The sequence below is a fragment of the Caloenas nicobarica genome, chromosome 1 (genome assembly GCF_036013445.1).
Source record: "Caloenas nicobarica isolate bCalNic1 chromosome 1, bCalNic1.hap1, whole genome shotgun sequence".
NCBI lineage: Eukaryota > Metazoa > Chordata > Aves > Columbiformes > Columbidae > Caloenas > Caloenas nicobarica.
In genome coordinates this window covers 104,640,879-104,666,555 of record NC_088245.1, presented here as the reverse complement: position 1 = coordinate 104,666,555, position 25,677 = coordinate 104,640,879, and the positions used below count along the sequence as shown (strand labels likewise).

The window sequence follows — 25,677 nt, the reverse complement described above, 5'->3', positions numbered from 1 at the left end:
ACTAGATAAATGATTGTCCCACTGTACTCACCACTGGTGAGGCCTCACCTTGAATCCTGTGTTCAGTTTTGGGCCCCTCACTACAGGAAAGACATTGAGGTGCTGAAGAAAGTTCAGAGAAGGGCAACGAAGCTGATGAGGGGCCTGGAGCACAAGTCTGATGAGGAGCAGCTGAAGGAACTGGGGCTGTTTAGCCTGGAGAAAAGGAGGCTGAGGGGAGACCTTATCATTCTCTACAACTACCTGAAAGGAGGTTGTAGCATGGGGGGTGTCAGTCTCCTTTCCCATGAAGCAAGTAATATATGTACAGATGAGGCTCTTAGGGACATGGTTGAGTGCTAGATTTAGGTTATGGTTGGACTCCATGATCTTAAGGGTCTCTTCCAACCAAAATGATTCTATGATTCTATGTTGTAGCTCCCTAGATCCTCCTCCTTGCCCTTCTGGAAGACAGGAGTGATATTTGGTTTTTTTCTGCTTTCACAAACCTTCCCAAACTCCCATGACGTTCCAAAGATAATTGAATGGCCTCACAATGACGTAAGATAGTTTTCTGAGCAGTAGTGGGTGCAACCTATTAGGTCCCATGGACTTGTTTACATTCAGTTTGTTTAAGTGTTCTTTAGCTTGATCATCCTTCACTAAGGTCAAGTTTTCTTTGCTCCAGACTGCCTCTGGTCTCAGGGGTGTGTGATTCCTAACGCCCAGTTTTACCAGAGAAGACTGAAACAAAGAAGCCATTGAGTACCTCAGCATTTTCTGTGCCCTCTGTCAGCAGTGGCCCTGCACCGTTTAGCAGTGGGGCAATGTTTTCCCTAGTTTTTCTTTTGCTACTGATGTACTTGTAAAATCCTTTCCTGTCACCCTTCACATCCCTTGCCAGACTCAACTCCAGGTGGACTTTAGCTTTCCTGAGCCCATCCCTGCACAAGTGAACAGTGTTTCTGTACTCCTCCTGGGTCACCTGTCCCTGCTGCCAGCTCTTGTAGACTCCCTTTTTATGTCTGAATTTAGTCAGAAATTCCTTGTTCATCTCCATGCAGGCTGTCTGTTTGTTGGGACATACCAAACTAGACCTTGGAGAAGGTGATCCTTTAAGATAAACCAGCTCGCTTGGACTGCTCTTCTCTCCATGACCATGGGATACCATGTGATTCTTCCAAGCAGATCCCTACACAGGCCAAAGACTTCCCTGAGGTCTAAGGCTGTGGTCCTGTTTCTTACCCTGCTCCCTCCTCTCAGGCTCCTGATCTCCACCATCTCATGGTCACTGCAGCCAAGGCTACTCCTGACCTTCACATATCTAACTGACCCTTCTTTGTCTATAAGTATGACATCCAGCAAAGCATCTCCTCTCATTGGCTCCTTGGTCACCTGTGCCACAAAACCGTTCCTTTGTGTTGCACACCAGCAGGCATTAGAGTGGTTCACATCACTCAGGAGGACCAGAGTGTGTGAATGTGAGGTTATTTCTAGATGTTTGAAGGTCTTATCTAATTCTTCATGATCAGGTGGCCTATAGCAGACTCACTACAACATCACCCATGTTAGTTCACCTGCCAGTCCTGACCTACAAGCTCTGAGCTGGCTCCCCCTCTCCCCACAGCAGAGCTCTCTGCTTCCCAGCTGCTGTTTCACAGGAAGGATGACTTCCCTTCCTTGTCTCCCCAGCCCATCCTTCCCAAAAAGCCTGTATCCCTCCATCTCAGCACTCCAGTTGTGTGAGCTACCCCAAGACATCTCCATGAAGCAGGCCAGGCTATAGCCTTGTAACTGCATGCCGATACACACGCACATGCCTCCTGTTTGATTTCCATGCCATGGAAATGAGTGTGGAGACATCTCAGAGAGGCACCCAAGCACGCTGATTACCCAGAAAGGGCATGAGACATTTCCACATAAGGGCTGTCCCACAGGCACTTTCTTTTTTACATGCCTACTGTGCTTCAGGTGATTCTGCTCCAGCCTTGTGTTGTTGAATGCCATGGTCCTTCTGTTCCCGTGACGCCAGGCACTCGGTATGCCTGCCACATCCAGCACATGGACTGTTGAGGAATCTCCCCCATCTTTTCTACTTGAAAGCTTTTCTTACCAGGTTGGCCAGCCGCATTTTCTTTGACTCTTTGCCTAAGCATCTGCTGCTAGTCACTGTCCAGTGTCAGATGCAAGCATATGGGCTGGAATGACTTCTGGTCTTAGCAGCAAAGTTGTACTTACAGTCTTACTTAGATTCACAGATGAGCATCATAAAGAAATATTTTTTTCCTAGGCAAAACCACATAGCTTATATTGCAAAAATCTCTCTCAGACCAAATTCAAAAATGACTAATTTATAACTCTGATTACTTTTTCACATAAGGCTTTACTATGTATATGCTAAACATTGGAACAAGCAGATAAAGAATACTCTCTGTTAAATGCCTTTGAGCAATCTACAATGAAAACAGAGATTTCATGCTTCTGCCCACAGGTGTTGGGTAATAAAAGTACTGAGGTTAAACAAAAAAATGTACTTGTTATTTATGAACACAGCCTTCCTGCAAATGCAAAGCATTATAGTATCTAATAATGTTTTCATCTCTAACCTTAGATACATATTTTTAAAATAGCTTGCATTATTCCACATGTGCCAAATAACACAGCCCAAAGTACTTTCATAAAATAAATGGAATTGAATGGAACAAACCAGCCAATACAGATTAAATACAAGACAGTGTGTCAGCAAAGTGCTAGCTCTCCTTATAGACCAAACGAGGATTTGTGATTAGTTTTTTAGTTAACTACTACAAAGGAAGTACATGCTTTTTGTATATATACATATGTATGTATACAAACATAAATCGGATGTGGGATATATGACTTCATTTCCAAACTCTATATCCCCTACGGAAAGACATGATGCTGGCAACAAAAAGTAATGGTGTGTGTAAGCTGTTTAGCTACTAACTATATCCTTGGACCCAGAATAAGAAAAAAAAATAGCCGTTATTATTATTATTCATGTTTACCTTGATTAAGATATGCTTGACCACAAGTCAAGATTTTTCAGATGCCTTGGGATGAGTGCTGCTTTTCTTAGGATAAACACTAAACACACTTGCACAAACTCTGAACCACCCTCTTTGAGGCTTTATAGAACACATGCAAAAGTAGCGGTTACTTTGAAAAAACTTATTAAATGTGAAAAATGAAGAAATAATAAAGTGTTTTAGGTAAAAAAAATACTTATACAATGTTAATTTCGAAAAAAATGTTTGGGGGATGTATGTGGAATAAATTATTGAATTATAAGCAACTTTGCATAAGGAATTAAAAACAAGGTCTTTTAATACAACTCCACAGAAGGTTTATTAAAATAAACTATGTTCTGTGCCAAGGTAGTTAATTTTATAACTTTGTTTTAATTATTTCAGACTCTTCTCTTGCCTTCATTTAAAAGGTGGGGGTTTGTTCCACTTGACTGAATAGGAAAATATTTAACTTCAAACAAGAGCTTTTACGGAAATACGTGGAAGACCAAGTGTTTATTCTGTAGCAAAGAAGGTTTCTCTGGAAAAAGAACAGATCGTACACGTTTGCTAGATGGGCACAACAGTGTTTTTTCTTGATTTATGAGTATCCATAAAAAGTGATACAGCTGCACTCTGCCTCCTAATACACCCCACAGGAGAGCACAAAAGAGAGGACAACTGAGATGCAATCCCTCTGTTCCCCCATAAAACCCAAGTTCTGGAAAGCAATGAGCCAGTCCTGCTTTAACTGCTGTGGATTTTGGTACAGATTTTGATCTTGCTAAAGTGTTGTCCTGGGGATCAACAGGAGAAGAGCTAAAAACTCAAGATCATCAGACAAGAAAAGTATCTGGGACTCAGACTGGACTCACTCCTGTCCAGGAGAAGCAGTCCCAGGAACTGAAAAAAACCAAACCAAAACAATGACAAAAAACCCAAAATCAAATAAACCACCACAAAACGAAAAACTGACACCAAACAAACAAAAACAAAGTAAACAAAGAAACAAAAAATACAACATACAACAGCTTTTTCCTCAGCTTCCCAGGGTCTGGGCACCAAAACAAGCACCCATGGTACCAAGAGGAAGAATGACGGTTACCTGCTTAGCACAACGCTCCATTGTAAAGTCTATCGGTTAAGTTTCCTCAAAACATTGCCCACAAGCAAACTGAAGCAAAGCCAAATGACTCATCTGAAAAGTGTCATGCTTAAAGAAGTTTCTCCTCATATTCAGATGGAACCTCCTGTGCTTCAGTCTGTGCCCGCTGCCCCTCATCCTATCGCTGGGCACCACTGAAAGGAGCCTGGTCCCATCCTCTTGACACCCACCCTTGAGATATTTATAAACATTGATGAGATTCTCCTCTCAACCTTCCCTGCTCCAGGCTGAACAGACCCAGCTCACTCAGTCTCTCCTCAAAAGAAAGATGCTTCAGACCACTAATCATGTTCGTAGCCTGCCACTGGACTCCTTCCAGTAATTCCTTGTCCTTCCTAAACGAGTGAGCCCAGAACTGGACACAGGACTCCAGATGTGGCCTCTATCAGGGCAGAGTAGAGGGGGAGGATAACCTCCCTCGACCTGCTGGTCACACTTTTCCTCATGCATCCCAGGATACCATGTGATTCTGTGTCACACTTGGTCCCATCTCTGCTTCAGTGAAGACTTCATTCATGTTTATGCAACATGAAGCTGTACCATTATGACCGGGAATGCTGAGTGCTGGGTGATCTTGCACAGGAAGCAGGAATTGTGGACTTACCACGCAGAGGACAAAACTGGCCAACATGAAAGTCGAAAAGCAAATACAGTTTCCCATCTTCAGGTAGTTTTGTGAATTTAGCTCTGAACGCGCTATTTTGTGTAGAAGGAAGTAAATTTTGGAGTAATTTTTGTTCCAGTCAGGAAACAACCAGGAAGAGAAGAAACAGTAACACACATTATATTTTATTTGATCCAAAATAGCAACCAAGCTGAAAAAACAATTATTCACAGAACATAGCTGCAAGTTTTCATGGAGCCTGTTAACTGTAACAAAATATATGAGACTCTTCCATGCAGAAAAAACTACTACATCCCCAGAGAGTATTTCCATCACAAGACAGGTCAGGCTAAAAATCTGAGTCCATCATTAAGGACAGCTATCTATGAAAGTGAAGACTTGAGTACCAAGCTGTGAGAAGGCCTGAAATCTGCAGGGTTTTCAGCCAGTGCACTTGGGTGCTGTGGGAATCCCAGCTGCTGCATTGCAGAGCACAGCACAGGTTTAATCTACCCAGCTTCACGTCAGCCTAAACTTGGTGCTGTCACAGCAAGATTTTTACTGGTACCTGAGCCAGCTCGTTTAAGGCTGATTGGGACATGTTGACCACAGGATTCACAATAACTATTGCCATGACTGCAGTGCAGGCAGATCCTTGTTCTTTCGATGGGCCTTTTTTCTTCAAGAGACACAACCGTGACCCCAATCCAACAAAATGACCTCATAACACACTTCACTAAGAGAAGTGCATCAAGGTCCCCATAATGAACTCAGCAGGCCTAATTAAGGAAAACGGGTGCTCAATTATTTGCAGTTTGTGTTCTGCTGTGGAGCTATAAGGACATCCATTCACATCCATAACCATTTAAGAGTAGTTAATTGCAGAATAAAGCCAGAAAGGCTACAGGCAGCAGCTTACAATTCACAAAAACCCAAAACACACTTTGACTATTATCTCTCATTAAAAAGTAAAAATTAAAATGCGTCTGTGATGGCTGTGGACAAACATCACAATACCAAACTCTTTTCTACACTTAAACTAGGGAAGGATAATTTCAAGCATAAGTGGCTGATGGAACAATGAACGCACGGAGAGGAAGAGATGGGGGGAAAAAAAAAAAATCAACTGTTATTCTAGGAGTAGTGAAACACTGCAATAGCACAACTCATGGGAGAGGCAGTAAAATATAACAAGTGCTTTTGTGTCATCTATTTTGGTGTAAATCAATGAGACTCTACTGACATTAATGAACCTAAACTGACTTATGGCAGAGAATTTGGCACTTCATTTGCTATGATGACTGATGTCTAAATTCAACAGATTTTATGCAATTATAATTGAAGTTCTACAATAACATACAAAGCAAATGTAGTCTGTGCAAGAGAGTTGTCTTGCGGTATTCATCTTGTGGTCTCATATTGCCAGTGGCATTGGTATACATAATTAAAGTATTAATAACACCTCTGTGAAAGGTAGGAACACAGCATGAAATTAATACTTGAGAATTAACTACTAAGAGTCATATTTCAGGACAAATAAATAATATCATTTTATAAGACAAATTTTGATTCAGTTACCAAGAACTGCAATATTTAACTCATCTCATGCCATTCCTGAACTCTCATAATGTTTTAATAATGTAGACTATGTATCTGCTTATAACACATGGCTATGTGTTTTGGGCATTTGACAAGGTAAAGTATTAACATTCACGTTGCAGACCTAATGTCCCTATCTATTTGATAGACATACGTACAGATAATCTATAAGCAAAGAATTTATAAATAAAACCAGACAGCATCCGGAACAACATTTAAGAAAATAAATTCTGCAGAACAATAGGCAATGATTATTACAGGTCATAACCACATCATGAGTCAACACCACTGTGTTTCAAAAAAATTACAGATGTCATTTTTAACTTCTTTTGTCCTCCATCTTTCCACATCCCAACTCCTTGTCAGATCAATTCTCCTCCACCTGATTCTCCTCCTCTCCTGTTTCCCAATGACTGTTCTGTACTCAGGTAATCCAAGCATTGCCGTTCACACTAGTTCCTCCTCAAACTGTATTGTCCCTACTCTTCTCTAGCTTGTCACCTCTCCATTCTGACACCTAGTAGTCATTATTGGCATACTTCTTTTTAGCCATTCAGTTTTTGGACATGCTGCATGAATGCCCTTCTGGAGATTTCAGTTTCTGCATTCCACTCAGCATAGCAATTTCTAAAACTTTCAGAAGGCTTTTTAGGAGAACTTCACAGCAACATCAAAAATTACATCCCTGGCTGAAAGGTGATACGTGGGTCACTTTTCAAACATCCCTCTCAAAGACTGGGAATTGAGCTTTGTAATGACCTTCAGTAAAATTACTTCTCTTTTTCCAGGAAAGGGATGATACTTTTTTCAAAATAGCAATTAGTTTTCAGGAAAGCAAGGGGACAAAAAATTTCAGCTCAATCAAGGAAAGCAGAGCAAAGTTACAAATGGCTAAAAAGGGTCTGAAGATAAGAGGTATTCAGCAGCCCTTGTAAAGGGAATGAGACCAAGCAAAGTCTAGTCATTTCATTCCAGTTTTTCTGGAATTTTGTAACATGCATAAAGCAATATATCTTTTCAAAAATCTACATTATCTGGCTTAGATAGCCATCTTCATTTTCTGGAGAGAAAGCACACATGAATAAAAATATCAGAGCTCCTGAAGTACTGTTAGAAAGAGTCCAAATACAATAGTTAAAGTGCAAAATTAGAATCCAAACATCACTGAAAAAAAGGATACCAAAATCTTTCTTCTAACTTATGACATATTGTGCCACCTCTTTTTCCCCCAGAGTTTGATGGCCATTGACAGAATTTGGAAGTGACGCCTCCTGGGACTACATACTAAACACAGTAACTTCAGTTTTCAGAAAGGATCACTTTTTTTTTTTTTTTAATGGGCAGAGAGATTGAGGTTCAACTAATTGACCATGAAAAGCTGCTGGGAATGTCAAGAGAAACAGCTGACTGTAACACACAGCAGAGTGAGAAGTTCCAAAATTTAGAGCGAGCACGATGAGGCCTGCCTGGGTTTCATGGCTGGGTGAGGGGGAGCCATATGAAAGATGACCATGTTGGAGGGGAACCCTGCTGACTCCTGGGGAGCTGAACTCACAAGGCCAACAGTGCCAAGGGGTCTTAACCATGTAAGGCTGATGGTATTGATACAGGGAATTAACTAACACTTAAAGAACTAAGGAGCTACCACTTAGAGAGCTAACTCTTAACCCACATCACAATTGCCTAGCCTTGCTTAGCTTTGTGTAACTTATCGTATGAGAAACAGGAGTTCGCTGATGACTTCACAGGCCTTGCGAAGATAAAAAACCTTGGGTGCATCCTTGGTGAACTAGATAACAGAAACTTGGGCACAGGACAGGAGATATGCCAGTTCTAACCAACTCATCAGTTTGAGTCCCAGCCAACTCAGCACACCAGGCCAAAGGTAAAGGTGTACAGCGAAGAAAACCCTGGTTCACAATCACTGCGCAGGCGCAACCAGGAGGGGCTGGAGGTGGAGACTATGGAAATGATTTCCCGGAACTCATTGTAATAGGAACCGCCTTCTCAGGGACAGGTTATGAATATGTATGGGCATTCCTAGAACTTTCATGAACATGTAACACTTTACAGCATTTAACCAAGCTCACAGCTACTGGAAATTTGCACACGTCTTAGGTGGAATTATTCCCCTGTGTGTCCAGTGCTGTAAATACATACCTTCTTTACAATCTCAAAGGTTGTAAGGTCATTTCCGTGCCTCAGTATCTAGGTGACGGTGTTGCAAACACCCCATTTAGGTACAGATGTCACAGAAGTGGGGAAAAATAACCAGGAGTGGAACACTAGAGAGACCGGGGCTGAGAGTCTGCTGTGGGCAAGACCACAGGTGTGGATCGGCTAGTGGAGAGACCCATTTCATCACATCTATGTGTGGGCTCTGTGTGCATGTGTATGCATGCCTCAATAGCAAGTACCCTGATTTTCTGATGCATAAGAACAGGAACGGACCATTTGTACTGGTCATGTTCACATGCATGCTGTTTGTGTTGATGTGGTGCTAGTCAAGGCACTGGGTGCCTATACACGTGGCTCTGGTGGTTGGCTCTGTCTGTGCAGAGTGTGGGGATTGCATGCTCAGCCTCACTGTGAGCTGGACCTGGGGATGGGGAATTGCAGCAGCCTGGTACTCTCAGACCAGGATGGGAGGAATCCACTTTGGTCTAGAGGGCCACAGACTTGTGCTCTCTTAAAGCATCTTCTACATTTGACTAGCATTATTTCAGTTGTACTACTTTAGCTGAAACAATAACATATAAAATATATATTATAAGAATGAAAAGGTCTGAGAACTCACAAAGAGCATTAATATGCTATACGTTAGGATAAGGCAGGAAAGACGACATTGGCCCTGTTAGAAAAGAGGTCTGGTGCAGCATGTAAAATATATACCAGAACATGCTGACCATATATAGCTTATTGTCTTACTCCAACACCATCACTTGCTTGACACTACTTTACATCTACACTTCCTTGAAATGTGTTCTATGTGCAGCTCTTCCTTGGGTAATTGTGCTGCAAGGTCCCAAGTTGTTGATGGGACCGTTGAAGGAAACTGTTGTTTGTAACTACCAATAAAAGTATGCTATTGATACTGAATGCTGACAATAAAAGTCAGTCTTCAAAACAAACCAACCCACTAAAATCCCAAATCAACAACCTCTGTGAATGTAACTTGTAGCGTTAGATGAAACAAGAACTTTATTATTACACAGGTTGCCTCAACTACGAAGGCTTTGGCAACTTGCATCATATACATGCCAAATGAATTAAAATTGTGGGGTTTTGAGTCTCTGAAGAGCTGTCAAATGAGGATATTTCCAAAGCATTACCATTTATATTACTGGCACTAAAAGTCTACTCACTCAAAAATGTCACAGCTCTTACATCATTTAATATATTTACCATAGTTATGCAGAAATTCACACGAGCAACTGGATTCCCTAAATGGTGCTTCAAATAAATGGTAGCAGATACTAGTGATTACTTTTTTATATAGGTGGGCAGAACAGGATAGCAAATATATCCTGATGAAATTAATAACTCATCCCAGTTATTATCAGACAATAGTATAACACTCAAAACTGACAGCAAGAAATACTGCTGATTCATTGAACTTGTCCTTGTATTTGCAGCCCACTTCTGTGTTTTTCACTTTAATAAGATTGATGATAACGGCCCTCTTCCAGAGAAAACATTTTGTTGATACTATGTATAAACACTAAAGCAAAAATATTTCCTCTCCTATCTTTCGATGAAAGCATTTTTTTAAATAGAGTTATAATACATCATTCTGTGACAGCATTTAGCAAAAAGCATTTACACAGTTATCTAAAAGCCTGGTCAAATCATGTAAACTCTCTGAATATCATTCCATTTAAGTACTTTCATTACGCTTACTAAAAACGCTGATCTTTATTCCACCTTTTATGTGGTAATCTAAATTGCCTTGAGTAATCTGTCTAACAGAGATAATTAAATGTGTTTCACTAATATCTGCATGCAGTGGATTAAAGTCTGGTTTGCAAACGTGTTGCTCAGATTTCATGATCTACATGTTAAAGAAACAAGTAAAGTGCCATTTGACTCACAAGGAAATAGGAAGGGAAGGGATCTGGTTTGCCATCATCTCCAGCCCCTTGATATTTTACACTATATCATATAATCTCCTTTAAATATTTACCAATGATCAGCATAAACCCATTTTGAATTACTCAATCCAGTGCTATAACTGAAAGCTTGCAATCTAAATGTATAGACCCTTTAGTTCTTTGCCACAAATTGTTTTTTTCTTTTAAGCAGTTCTTGTTTCTTCCTGGTGCTTATTCCCTCTTGATCATAGTTTTGCTGTATTAAACAAATCTCTGCCTTCTAGTCTTCCCTCATATAATGATATTTTTCCTCCCCTAATCATCCTAACAGCATTTTATGCACTTGTTACAGTTTGAATCCCTCCTCTGAAACATGTCTAGCCACAATGAACAATACTTCCCTCCCTCCACAATGGTATTTGCCATTGTCATATCTAAATGACAACACTAGGACATCTCCCAGCAACTCAGCTGATAAATCAGCTTTTCTCTCCTCATTTTGAACACATGCTTTAACATCATTGGGAAGATTTTGTTATTAATCTTCAATCACATCTTTGAATTTTACTTATTAATATGTGTTATCTACACAGAATCTCCCATTCTCCTTTGCTTATCATTTATAAGGATAAAGAGCCACTTGCAAGGTGTTTTAACAGCTTATTTTAAGAAGCAACTCGGGCTGAATTTGTGCAAACCTCACCTCAGCCCTCTAGTTTCTGTGTTGGTCAGTCCTTTTAACCTTTCCTTGCACATTTGTTGGTTTTTTGCAATGTCTTTACTGATGTGGTTATTCAGCCAATTATGCTTCTCTTCCCGCAGTTTTCAGGTGCATGGACATCACTGTAAGAACTGAGTATTTATAAACTAGATTATAAACCCAGATAATTAAAAAGTCTTCTTTAAAAATATAAGACACTTCTTATAATTCTTAATATCAGCAACAATCATTGTACAAATGGAGGAGATACAATATATATGTGTGTGTACTTATATACACATATATGTGTGTGTATCTTTCTGTGTCTCATACCAGCACAAAACTCTAAGCCATCATGCCGAATCTTGAAACTGGTACTTTCATAAGGAATGAAATACTCCTGGGCTTTCTCTGCCTCTCTCCTCTCCAAGTTTCCTCCCAGAGAATCTCCCTTAGTCTCATATACATCCACATTTAGCTCTCCAGTAAAAACAAGAATTTTCATATTTATTGAAAGTGGTAGCCTGTCTATAATGTAACCATTAGCCTACCTGCACCTTCTGTCTTGCACAGATATACCAAAGTAATTTTAAAGTAGCAATGTTAGAAGCCAGTAGCAGCTTAGCTGTTGCAGGAAAAAGATCAGCTTGAGTTGCAAAACCTGCTTGAGAAGCCAAACAAGTTTGCAGATAGTCCATGCTGAGCTTTATGATAGTCTGAGAATGACTGGCTGTCCAAGTAACTTAAAAGCTCAGTAGGGAATGCCTACTGGTTTATCTTCCATGTAGCAGAAGCATTTGTGCTGTATTCTGTGTAAATCAAGCCAAAGCCTCTACAGAAAATCACTTTTCTATGATTAATATTTACATGAAAACATCATTATGACTTTCAAATATGACACAACACTCAGTCTGGCAACATGTGGATTGCTTAGCTTTTCAATTTGTTGCTGAACGGTAGTTAGGAAAAAAATTTGCATGAGATTTTTAAGTTTTGACACAGATTTGGGGAGGAGAGGGTGGTAGTAAATCCCCCCTTGAAAAATCCACTTAATCTTACTATACTTCAGCATTGCAATTAAAAAAATGTGAATAAAGCAAATGTCTGTCTAGCATCTACTAATTAATACATAAGCACCAAGCACATGAGGATCCCAGTTTTATGTGGCAGACTTCATGTGCTCCTGTGCATAAAACCAAAGAAACAACAACAAAAAGTAGTCACCAAACCCATGAGTTTTTGAGCAAACTTGTCTGGAGGTTTAGTTGGTCAATTCTTCAAATTTGAGCACAAAATCAAATAGCAGTCAGTTAAGTGCTACTTGGCTAACTTTCTTTTTAGACTGCCAGATTCTGAGCACATGGAGTCATGACATAGAAAAGGAACAAGCCAACCCACCCAAGCTTCCTTCTCCGAGCAGCTCTACAGAAGGCCTTATCCTGTCACTCTTCCTAGCGGTACCCAGGCTCAATTGCCTATGCAAGTCACAGAGGTAAGGCTGGAAAAGCAGCTGTGCAGCTATTACACATTATGTTCAGGTGACAGGGTTCCTCCTCCAGGAAGCGTATTCCTGAAGGCTCATGCCATGAAAGCAGCTGGTTCTATGATCTGCCCATTAGCTTCCATTTGCTTTAATTAATTCGAGTTGGGAAACTAACAGGACTGGTTTTAAATGAGTTTGAGGATACTGATGTTTGGATTCCTCTGAGCAGGCATCATTTAATGCCTTTTGGATACTTCTGGCTAGTCACGGTGTGACACTCTTGGGAACCGAAGTTATTTTCACAACCTAGCCACAATCCTGGCCCATGTTTGAAGGCATGGAAACTCCTATTTTTTTAATACATATGTTTTAACTAAAAAGATTCACGACTGGAAAGTTTCGACTTTTCAGTACGCACCACCAATATCGAGTTAATCTTTTTTATGGTTTCCTTTTCAAAGGCAGACCATTATGCTCATCATTCCCTAGTACTTTGTTAAAATGGTGGAACTGCATTTTAATAGTATGCTGGCAACAGGAATCATGCAACAAAATCCCTAAACGTCATTACTGTGAGCTGCCAGAATCAGCCCCTCATGGCCCAAAACAAAATGTCTTTTATCAGTAAGGCTTTCTGCCAAGTCTCTGCTGTCCAGCTCAAGGCACTAACTGGATTAAATAAAAAACCAATAAAAACAGCATCAAGAAAGAAAACGCTGTACAAAAGGGATTATAGCAGGAAGAGAAACATAAAGTACCTCTTTAGACTCCAGGTAAAACTCTGTTGTTCCCACCTGATCAAGCCCAGGGACAGCACTGTCTAGCACAGCACTCCTAAAAACCATCTCCTTTATCTCATAAGCCATTTCGTAAGAAACTTCTCCCATATACCCCTGATTTTACCGTCTGTTTCATCAATATTTCACTACTACTACTTCCTTCTATATTTGCTGGATGCATATGCCAAGAGCTAACTGTAACAGGATTTCTGCATTTTTGTATGATGAAAGAGTGCCAGCATAAACAGATACTTTGGACACTCATTCCTACAAAATGCGCTTGTGGGGATGTACTCAACTACCCCTAACCAAACCAGCAGCAGTTTGGTACAGGTTCCAAAGGAGGTAAAGGTCTGAGCTGTAGCTGAGCCAAGAACTTGTTTTAGGAAACCCACAAAGGAGCAGATGACACAGCAAATACTGATAAGTTGTGGGCGCACACCTTTCCCACTGTATGTAGTTTGACTACAACCACTTTATTTCATAAATATGAGCGCCTTGGTGAGCCCACTTTGAAGTCTCCCAGCTAGACAAGTGTGGCTGTAGGGCAATGATGTTTTACTAATCACAGATCACTGGATGAGCTCAATTAAAGTCTTATATTAACCATTTAGCTTAAATAAGTGCATTTTAAATACAATGAATCACTTAGAATTACAAGGTTATATGATTTTTAGTCTACTGTCCACTAAGCATTACATAGTAGCTAAACTGGCTGAAGGCTTAAACTGTACGTTGTAAAGTTCTGCTCATCTTTACCAAACTTGTGCCCACCTGAGCAAACCAAAGTAGCTGCAGACCATCATCAACACCTGCAAAACAAGGCCTGTTTTGTACTTTATTGAGCAAAATGGGCTCCACTCAGACAAAATTACACTTTCAAGGCCAGCACAAAGCAGCTACATACTATCAACGATGTCTGCAGCTAAACCATGGCCTGTCTGAAGGTAGTGAAATAATCCAATGAGAAGCAAGAAGACCCCACACTCAAATATTACTATTGGACTGAATCATCGTGTGAGGGGCGGGTAAATCTTCTGTAAGGGTATAGTTACCCAGGGAATTCTGTTCTCAGTTTGGCACCTCTTCAAAGGCACTCAGCTCAAGGCAACCCTGCTGCTGTACTACTCCATTAAATTATTTATTTCTATTAACTTTGATGTCTGAGATTTTGCTTCAAGAGTCCTAGGATCCAGACTTCAGAGCGACCTGGCACCAGACCCCTAGAGGGCAGGTAAGCAGGTTGAGATGCAGCAGGATGGAACTTTGAAATCCCAGCCAAGAGACCTAAAGAACCGGGTGCGCACATATAATCCTTTGGCCATAAACACATATAATCCATTACTTGGTTTTCCTTACCCCATATGTCTCTTAGACATAAACCACTGACCAAGTCTGGGACTAAGTTTGGATCCAGCCACACCTGGACTCCTCTCTGAGAAGGAGTTTAGAAAGCAAAGAGGTCCATTCTGAACCTCGTGACTCAACTGGAAGGCCTCCCTTTATCCTTTCACATCTCCTGTCCCCATAGAAATCACTCTAAAACAACTTTCACCCAATTCTCCTTGGCATATTTCCTCCATGCACTAAGTAATAGAGTGAACCTTGCCATCAAACTCTGTTAAGTTGCACTTTTCTTTAAGCGATCTAAACGCTGCTCTGCGGCAAGTAGGACTCTAAGTCACTCATCCGTGACAGTGCTCAGTATTCATCTGCTCTTTTAGAAACTTGCCAGATGCAACGATGTTTTAGATATAACTGCAGCATTTATCATGAATGGTTAACAAAGGCCTTTTTATCCCAAGATGTGAAAAAACAAATTGCATCTCAACGTGCAAGGAAAGACATTTTAACTTAAAGCCGACAAAACTGGATGTCAGACATCCAGTAAAATTGAAGCAACATTTCTTCATAAGAGCAGAGCTAAAAAACTGTGTTTACACCAAGAGGCTAAAGCTTATGCTTGGATTGAACAGGGAACCAAAGACATCAAAGACTGTATAGACTCCCATAACCAAAACAAGACACGAAAATGCACTGACAGGTTTGGCAAGTCCTGAGGCCCACAGAAAAGATGTAGTTATGGGCCCATTTACCACCAAGTCTCTTAAACAATTTTCCAAGCAGCAGGTCTGCTCTCTGCAAGGGTGGAAGGTCCATCCTACCACAAAGAATGAGAACAGCATGATCCCAAGACACACCTCAGACCAGTAAGCACTGGTGGGAAGCATACAGCTGAATCTCAACACCTTGTGAGCTCGAAATACTGACCAAATATTCAGAAAGCAGAGGTGCTACAGAGCCTACATCTGCATAACAAAGAATGAACAGCTGCAGGTCGTTTGCACACTGAAAGCAGCTCAGTTCCACTTCTCACAGGTTGACAGAAGAGAGGGATGGAAGACATTCTCATAAATTTGATCTCATGGAAAAATTAGCACAGCACAAATCCTCCAGCAGGCATTTCTTGGACAGAAGGCCCCACAACTGCAATACCCCCAGTCACACTGAACACTTCATGATAAACCAAAGGTAGGGATTGAGGCTCCCAATTCAGACCAGGTATTTCAGCTTGATGCAGCAGTAAGAGACTATACCATGGTGATCAGAACAGCTCTCCTGCAACCAAGTCAAAAGCCAATCTGAACACAGAAAAACAAGCCAACCGTAAACCACACCACTAAAATCTGAAAATTGCACAGGCCAGCAGATTTGCATCTCTAGTATTCTTCATAAATTCACACTAAAAAGCTAGGAATAGAACCAGAGAGAAGCAGAAATGCATTAGGACTGATTAAAGCATCATCCTATGTCTTCACTGAATATCAGTGTGTCTATCTGCACTATAAATTTATATGTATATTACACATCAGAAACATTACTTTATAGTAGAGCTGCAACCAACCATCTTTCCTAAGTGAATATAAATTCAGTTCAAAATTAAAAGCAAAATGGCATTATTATTCTGTTCAATTTCTTAAACTCTGGCAAAGTTTCTCCATGCTATTTGTATCCTAAATAATATGCCTCTCCAGGTTTTAATTATGAAACACTAAATAAATCCCACGAGCGAACACTTATTAGTATCTGTCTGCTGAGTTCCTATTTGTAATTCCAGCTAATTACTTCCCCTGTCAGGAAAATATTCTTTGAAGTCCCAAGATGCCACACAAGTACCTCAATCTCTCTCATTTTCCATCTCGCAGTGTTCGATACAGAAAATGTAAATTCATTTGGCTACTGCTGGAAGAGTAAGAAACTTGAAATAATCTCTGCACTGTCAGCAAGTCTTTACCTTGTGTGCTTAATCCCTGTTACCATGGTAATATTTAATTGTGCGCCACACAGTTTGATTGGTTTACTTGAAATTGAAGATTTTCTGTGGAATGACAAAGGATCCTAGCGAACATTAGATAAATGCCTTTCAAAATATTGCAGTGAGTTGCATTGTCGTCAGTGACTAGATTAATTTGAGTTCAGTTAAACTATTTCTTCACCTTAATCTTACACATATATGACAACATACATAATATGAGGATTTTTAGCATTATATTTGGAAGCTGAGCATTTGGAGTATAATTAAGCAGTATTTTATTGTAAGAAAGGCAATTAAAACCTGAATTAGAATTAAAATACAATAAGGTTTTGTTGGTAGTATCATCCTGTCTTCCTGAAACAAATTACCTTGCTGTTCTACAATAACAATCCACATAAGAACATATTACAGTAGGCTTACACTTTTATTTATAGAAAACTGTGAATACATTAATAGGACAGAAATGAAGCCAAAAGTATAAATACAGCTTCTTCAGTGCTCACTGCCATATACCTCAGCATGCAGTTCCTTAGTATTTGAATGACTGCTGGAAAGGCACCATCAATATGGTATTTCCTGGCACAGCGTAACATATTAGGTAAATTGCTTTAAATTCAGTACATACATTGAGATGAAATGGTGTACTTCAACTGTGCTATTTAAAAAGCAGTAATATACTGTGCTAATTCTTTCCCCTTTTTTTCTGCTCTATAACCCAGCTCCAGCACATTTTTTTTCTTAATGCTGTAACTGGAGCCCTGGGGAAAATTTTCACCCAGCCTTTGCTGTGAAAAGTCCCAGTTCCATGACCAACTATTAGTCAGCTTTGCCTTATTTATTTTTTCAAGCTCATGGCCACTAAGGCCCTGATATACAGCCTGCAGGATCATTCTCGCTTTTTAGTGCTTCAAGGGCTGTTTTCCCCTCTTTATTTTTAAGGACTCTGAACTAACCTGGTTCTATTTCATATGCAGAGCCTCTGTGTTTGCATCATTGGGGATACTAGCACATGGCTTGCGGTAAGACTTATAGCTTCTTACAAACCACTACCACTCTCACAACCACCTGCATGGCTTTGTAGAACCAGAACTTGATGCTTTTAATCCAAATTTTCTTGGGACTTCACTCTGTTTTACAAGACAGACATTTGAAAAAGCAGACTCCGATAGACTGGCGCTATCATCCTCACACAAATTCTTTACAAGAATTAATTTGTTTTAGGCTCCTGGGAAGGATAGCTTGGTGTACCGAAGCAATGCTTCTAAAGAAACATTTACATGCTGTAAGGCACAGATGAGATGCTGTTATGCCATATAAAGCATCTATCCAGAAGCACATGAACTTTAAGAGTAATGAGGATCTTATCTTCTCACCTCTGTACATTGTGACCCTGGGTTAGGTTGCCTTGATTTTTTTTTTCTATACAGGTTCTGCTCCAGAAGTTTTATTCTGCTTCCTAATCCACCTTCAAACACACAAGAATAACAGATGTCAGGATGCAATACTTCTCTGAATTTCATGGCATCCCCATCCAGCTTGTGGTTGGAGAAAACACTGGGGATTAGATCGGAGACACTGACTTTGCCTTAGCAGGGGCCCCAAGTACATGATTCCCTGTACTCCACTTAAGTACAATTACATCCAGGCAACTTGAGGCTAATGACTGAGCAAAAGTTTCTTCTCTTCTGAGTAGTCTCACCCACATTCATACCTTCTTGTATAACTCCCCTCACCCTTCCAGTCTGAGGAATCCTCTTGCTTCAGCACGTGATGGTTGCACATGGGCGCAGAGAGGACTCGGAAAGGGCAAGCCAGCAGACAGGTAAGGAGCCACGCAGCTGTGGCTAATGCCTAAGCTACTGCACACCAGCTGGCTTAGGTACAAGCTGTCTTACAATGCAATGAACTCCCCATTTTTCCATGCTCTAGTTAAAATAAAATAACCCCACAAATCAACATCTCCTTGCTATTATTCCCTCCACTATAACAATGATTTATCCCCAGTGATATTAACATCAATTTGTCTGTCGTATTTATGCCTGCCATATTTATGGTTAGAGCAACAGTTCTATGTGAAGAAGGACGACTGTTAAATCACCTCTTTTCAGGAGGCTGAGCTGACTTAGCAATACTTTTTTTTTCACCGTATGCCTGAGTTTTATCTAGGCAGACCACTGACACAAACAGGTTGCTATATAATTTTCCTTCTTCTCCTTTCTCATTATTCAGGTTTGCTTTAAACAATCACTTGTGTTTGTGTGTCCCTGCTGCCGTCCGTCTCTTCTAGCCCCACTTCCCCTTCCACCATACGATCCTGTCCTTGAGCAGGTCAAACCCTTAGCAACAGAAAGCAAATTTGTATGCTGCCTGAAATGAGCGCAGTAGCACTCTTTCTGTAATAGCACACTATTCATATCAACAGTCTGTATTAGTGACAAGGGAATTTAAAAAAAAAAAAAAAAAAAAAAAAGAAGAAAAATCAAGAATCGCCATACCAATCAGACCTGTTGTCCGCCTGGTCCAGTATCCTGTCTCTGACAGCACTCAGTACTCGCTTCAGAGGAAGGTGCAAGAAACCTTGTAATTATAGAATAACCTGATTAATACAGGAAGTTTCGTCCTAGCCCTAGGCAGTCAGCAGCTGACTCACCCGCTTGTCTGAAACATAAGAATTTATATCTGCTCTATTTTTTTTTTAAATCCTATGTAATTTAACAGTGGAAGACTCATTACAAACGTACATTGCAAATGTACATTTGAATCCTATGAAGCATTTTAGGTTTTACTCTAACCTGTAGCTGAGAGTTATATTTGCTAATTATATAGGTTGTACTATTTTTATCACTGTTAAACTGCCTGCCATTCAATCTCATTGGATGTCCCTTTTAGGGATGTGGGAATAAGTGGGCCAGAGAGAGTGATTCCTCTGCCTGCTCCCTTAGCATCTCACCTGGGAGCAGAGATGCCTGAAGAGGTATACCGACCGTAGTCGGCCTTTGGCTTGAGGCATTATCCTGGCGTACAGGCTGCCTTCATTCGCATCCCCCTAACCTGAATCAGAAGGAAAAGGCAACGAACCCTCTTTTTGACACCCTGCAGAAGCGCGAGTGCTCTCACACTGGCTGAGGGAGGGTGGAGCGGCAGCGGCTGTGTTGCTTATATTTTTCTGAATGCCACATAAATCCTCCAGTGAATCAAGTCAACATTGTTTCAGTACTTCCAGATGTAAAGATGTAATGCATTCAGTAAAGTGCTATATAACATCATACCTACAGGGCAGAAGGTGACTCCTGTGGCTTCGACCTTTCATTATGGCCCTGGGTACTAAGGTAGTCTTAAGGTACAAATAACACCAGCCTTTTCAAAACACAAGAAGATGGACAACATTGTAACAATAATCAAGGCTTTCACTGTATTTTATATCTTTTAATTGTTTTCAGAACCTTCCAACAGAGCAAACCCCGCGGAAATATGAGAAAGGACCAAACTAGCAATGGGTGTGTACGACCTGCCGAACACATGGACAAGAAAGTTGAGAGTTGGGATAGGGATAGACATACCAAGAGAAATATAAAAACTAACAAACAAACAAACAAAAAACCCACAACTGAATGGTCTGATCCTCTTCAGCGCTTATTTATTTAGAAGTAAACTGATTAGCAGGCTGTGAGCCTCAGTTTTGCATCTGGTATAAATTAGTGACCCTTAATAAACAGGATGCTTGATTGATATGTCATTAATATCATCAATGACAGTGTTCTGTTATTCCACATGGCTGGCCAGCAATGAGAGCTGGGTGTACAAGGAGGACGACGCAGGCCAGACAGGATGCACACAACGCACATAGAAGCACCCCACCTTTCAGAAACCATGAATGAGTTTCCTCTTCTAAGCACAGCAAGCACTGAAGGAATAAGATGAAGACTACTAAAGCTAAGTATTTGAGTATAGAAGAATATCATGGCATTGCTGTACAGCAAAGAAATATTGTACTGTGTATGCTTTGAGAATTTGGGTGCTGTGAGCTGCACTAGCTACCAAAGAACACAAACACATTGCCTATGTTTCATGTATGGGCCAAAAGCCAACATTCAAGAATTTCATATTTCAGGAAAAACGTAGTTACCAAGCCAAGAAAAGACAACCAAAATGTAATGATTTCACAAGCTGAGCATTATATGGCATTATATGTAGGACAACATACCTTGGAGGAAAAAATAATTGAGTTTACCAGTTACACCTAGAAGAAGTTTGGAATAATTTAGTGTTACTAAATACAAAATCATCAGTGGAAAACAACAGCATAGGGCTCAAGATAACAAAATATGTTGTGACATGTTTCAACTGGCATAGCAACCACACCATACCAACATAACAAGATTCAGAAAGACTTGTGACAAGTAGGTCCCTCAGCTCTGCTGTGCACTCTAGGGACTGACCTGTAGTTTCAAGCCAAGAAGTAATGCTGCAGGCTTTGATCTCTGGGTGTGCTGCTTTTTATTTCATGCCTGGGGTCCCAGCTGTTTGCTGGGTTTGTTCCAGGCTAGAGCACAGAAGCAAGCTAATATGCATGAAATACAGATGGTCATGGTCCTTGGAATAAAACAGGGTAACACAGACACACCCTGTCATCCTCTCTGAGGCAATGACAAGAGTTGAAGTAAACATGATCACTAGCATCTCTTGCAAATAAGCAGGTGGCTGGACCAGCCAACCTTCAGAGGTTTCTTCCATCCTAAACTATTCTGCAACTCTATCAGACCACATGGAAGACTGGCTCAAGGAGCTAAACTGACATAAAATTTATGGCTTTCTCTGTAGGACCAATTTTTTATTAGCTTTTGCCAGTTTATTTCCCTCTATCAACTCCCCTCCAAGTCTGACAAGCAGCAAGACTGACATAAGGGAAAGGGTGAAAATGTACAGGTCTGAAAAATCAGTAAAACTGTAGCAATGGCAACATAGGCAAGCCAAAATTGCCATGAGGCTAAACCCTTTGTGGAAAAAATCAGCCAAAACCTTCCAGCTTTGCTTGCTATCTCTCTGACATCCTGCACTCACACCAAACATATTTTTAATAAGTTTCATGTTTGGCTTCAAATTAGCATTACAGAAATGTCTCATAATCATAGCATATACAATAAATGCAAAGAAAGCGGGCCTTTAAAATGATTAAATACATACTGCAAACTATTTCATATTAAAGGCACAGCTTAATACAGCTTGTGCAGTACAGAAACACGCTGGAAGAATGCTAGATGATTGCTCTCCTTCTGTACCGAAATGTATTACTTACCTCATAAAGCTATTTCAAGTAAAAGTGGCAAGTTAAAAGGGAATGGATGAAGTTCTGAAACTTTAATTTACCGTGGCCTAAACTTAAGAAAAAGTATTTTAGAGGTTTGCAAAATGACCCTGGTTGTGCCATCTGTACAGAGGAGATAATGAACTGATAGCGACACCTCAAAACATTTTGATAAAAGGTTCTTGTCGCACTTTTAAAAAAGCGCTGCCTGGTGATAGAAGCTGTCCCTGATTAGCTCAGGCCACAGAGGTTTTCAGAGATTCGAAAGAAACCACATTTGCTTCAGCAGAAAGAATAAACATCTCTTCCCGTTCACGTCTGAAAGCATTTGCACCAACACTGTATAATTACTTTTCACTCCACCAAAAGATTCTCCTGTATCCTCTATTCCTCCCACAATTTCAAAATGACAATATGTCTGCTTGCAGTTGAATGGATATGTACATATGGCACTAAGTAAATTATTTAACTAAAAAGCAGTTAATGTTGCTGTGACTTACGCTATTTGCTTGTACAGAACTAATGTGCACATTTCATTGTAATAATACCTGGTTTATACAACTTTAATCAAAACCAAGTGGAGGATTTGAATTGCTTTTTCTCTTTCACTGTGATGCATTTTGTTAATCTGTATGGATATAAAAAGCCTTGGAGACAGTATGAAATGCTATCTCACTGATCTCTCTCCTGCCTTTATTGACATAACTGTCAACCACCACCTCACTATTTCATTCCTAAAATCCAGGGGTGAAAAATGAAGGAAAGAAAATTAAATGGTGTTTTAATCTATGTAGTTTCATGTAGTATTTGCAAAAACAGTTGTTTTGAAAGGCAGAGAGGGCAATTCCCTGGCCAAGTAAGAGGCACTGTAAGGGTAGCTGCTATTGACCTCCACAGAGGAATTGCTGGCAGAGTCACTGGGTGTATTCAAGTGTTTATGTCACGACTACCCAGTCACATCGTAGTAGCTCCCAGGGCTGACGTTCACAAGTTAACGGTGGAGAGCTGGTGATTCGGTACAGCAGTTTGCGGTTCCAAATGGTTTCCTGGTTTCTTTACATTTCTGAAGCTTTTAATGCATCCCAGGTGACTGTCATTTCACGTAAGACGGTGCACATGCTACAGCCAGTGCTGTTGCTTTAAAACATTTGATACGGGAATATGTACTGTAACTCATGCAAGGTTCAACTTGTACCAAAGACTGCCCAGACATAGCGACGGTTAAGAAAGTCAGGCACAAAATAGCAAAGGCTTCCACAGACCAGCTGCCTCAGAGGTCTCACTCTCTCCATGCCTTAAAGCTGTCTATTTTCTTCCCCGCATAGTCTGCTATCCACATGCGGAGAAAAATGTAAGAAAGACCAGGGCCTCGAAGAGAATGGAGAGCAAACGCCTTATAAGATTACGTTAAAAAAACCAAACAAACTAACAAACAAAACACCAGCCACAACAACGACAAGCCCAACGTCACTTAAGGCACAATTTGGCACTGCCTGTTACGCGTTTTTGTTCCTAGATGCAGTTTTCTGCATTTAAGAGAGGGATATGGCACTTCAAGGTACTAAAAGGCAATCTAAAAAATAAACAAAATAATCATTAGCTACTGAGAGTTAAAAAACATTCCCAAATTGCAAAATTAATGAGTACTAATGCACTGCATTCTGCAAGCCACAGCTGTTTATAGCTACACAACAAGTGCAGCATCCCATTATGTGACCAGTGAGAAAAGAGGAGGAATCAAATGCGGTGCCCGTCCTCAGAAGCAGGACATTAATCATTCAGATGAATTTCAGTCATGCAGAGGAGAATATACCCACAGTCTGCAGAGAAAACAGACACCCAAGGTATGCAGGTCCCTCTACTACCTAGAGTAATCGAAGCAGTAGGGTCACATCTGCACACTGCTTTCGAGGCTCACCTCTAATTCTTGACAAGCCTAATTAGTTCAGGCAGAAAACCTATGCTAATACAATTATATTCTGCCTGGCATTCAGTTTCACACTGTCCAGTGCTGCACCCAGTGTCTCGCAGACAAGCGAAACATGACAAATACTTGTCCAAGGAAGAACACGACATTTCAAAGTCAGCTTTTGAGCCCTCATTAACCGAGACAACTTGCTCCAATTTGGACAGGTCTGAAATCGCTCTAAATCTTGAAAGCCTGCAGTACAGCATGCTGCTACAAATCTTCCTTTGGCTCCAAAAGCAAATGCCTCCCAGGAAGCCAAGGCACTCACTCTGGGCAAAGTGGGGAGGAAGAGAAAGCAGAGTAATGGATATAGTCGTTCTAACGCCATATAACTCTGGTTTTGCAGATGAAGGATCTCAAGTGAATTAAGGGCTTTTAATGATCAACTTAAAATGTCTGATCTTCTTCCTCTGTCAAAAGAAAGAATTGTAATTCTTATCTAAGACTTTTTAAAGCATCTATGACTTTCTAATCAGAATAATAAACATAAAAATGACATGCTAATTAAAACAAACAAACAAAACAGCTCTTCACATGAACAGAATCAAAATGCTAGCCTTAAAAATGGGATGTAAGCTAAAGCAAGTAATGCTGCAAAATCAAGCAATGGTTCTGCCAACTCACCACCACCACCCCTCCTTAATGAAGAAGTTCCAAAGCCACATAAGAGTACATTTGCTAGAACAGCAAACTGTATTTTATCCAAGCCATTTAAGTGATTTTAAAGAATAGTTACACACAGTTTTCACTAGGAAAAGAAAAGCCAATTTTGTTTACGGTCACATCATCCACATTCATATTTATTTTGCAAACCTTTAAATTCACGGCTAAAGGGCTACGGGAAATCTAAGAATTAGGATGTTAACTATACAGAATCTAAATATACAGTTTCTCATTACCAATATAATTGACATATTAAGACAAACTAAAAGAGCTGACATAGCAGAGATGCAGGACAATTTTTAGTCCCAGTCAGAACTGACCTTTTGCCTCATTCTTTAAACATGGTTTTGGTTTTTTTGTTTTTTTTTTTTTTTTGTTTTTTTTTGTTTTTTGTTTTTTTTTTGTGTTAAATTACATTTGTTGTAATTCCTCAACAAATTACAGGCCCTTATATTAGCAGCATTTTCTTGGGTAAATGAAATCACCAAGTACCAAAACAAGTCCCAGTACAGTCGGAGCTCTCTCTGTGCAATAAATCAGAAGTTGAACATTAATTGTGGGCTGAAGCAGGAATTAGGATTCCAAGGAAATACAGTTAGGAGCAGGGCTGCAGTGCTGTGCTACAGACTGCACAGCTCACACTGCCCACTTACTTGATGAAGTAGTCTCTTCCATCTCTGTTTGCCGTCATCTCCCATCCATAAGGTGTCCCCTGGTTCAAGCTCCAGGTCCCTGAAGGGTGAGGCCAGCCTGAAGACTTGTTCCTGTGGCTACAATTTTGAAGCAGGGGGAGAAAGAGAGAGAGAGAGAGGGGGGGGGAAAAAAAAAAAAAAGTGATTTGTCTGTTGTATTTATTCTTCTCATTTATTTATTTCACATTCACTTGGCATCTGAACACTTTTCAAAGTTGTGAAACTTGCAGTAAAATCCCAGGCAAACAAAATCAGGTTATCAGTCCTACTTACATTTGTAATATTCTCCTACTAAGCGGAATA

At 40.3% G+C, this 25,677-nt stretch overlaps 1 protein-coding gene across 1 annotated transcript in view; it reads right to left on the bottom strand.

Annotated features, from left to right (window-relative positions):
• FRMPD4 (FERM and PDZ domain containing 4) overlaps positions 1-25,403 on the bottom strand; it is a 114,947-nt gene extending 89,544 nt beyond the window's left edge. The window contains exon 1 of the mRNA XM_065635833.1: positions 25,336-25,403. Coding sequence (XP_065491905.1) covers positions 25,336-25,373 — 38 coding nt within the window. The 5' untranslated portion in view covers positions 25,374-25,403. The remainder of the gene's footprint in view (positions 1-25,335) is intronic.
• Between the last annotated feature and the right edge of the window lie 274 nt (positions 25,404-25,677).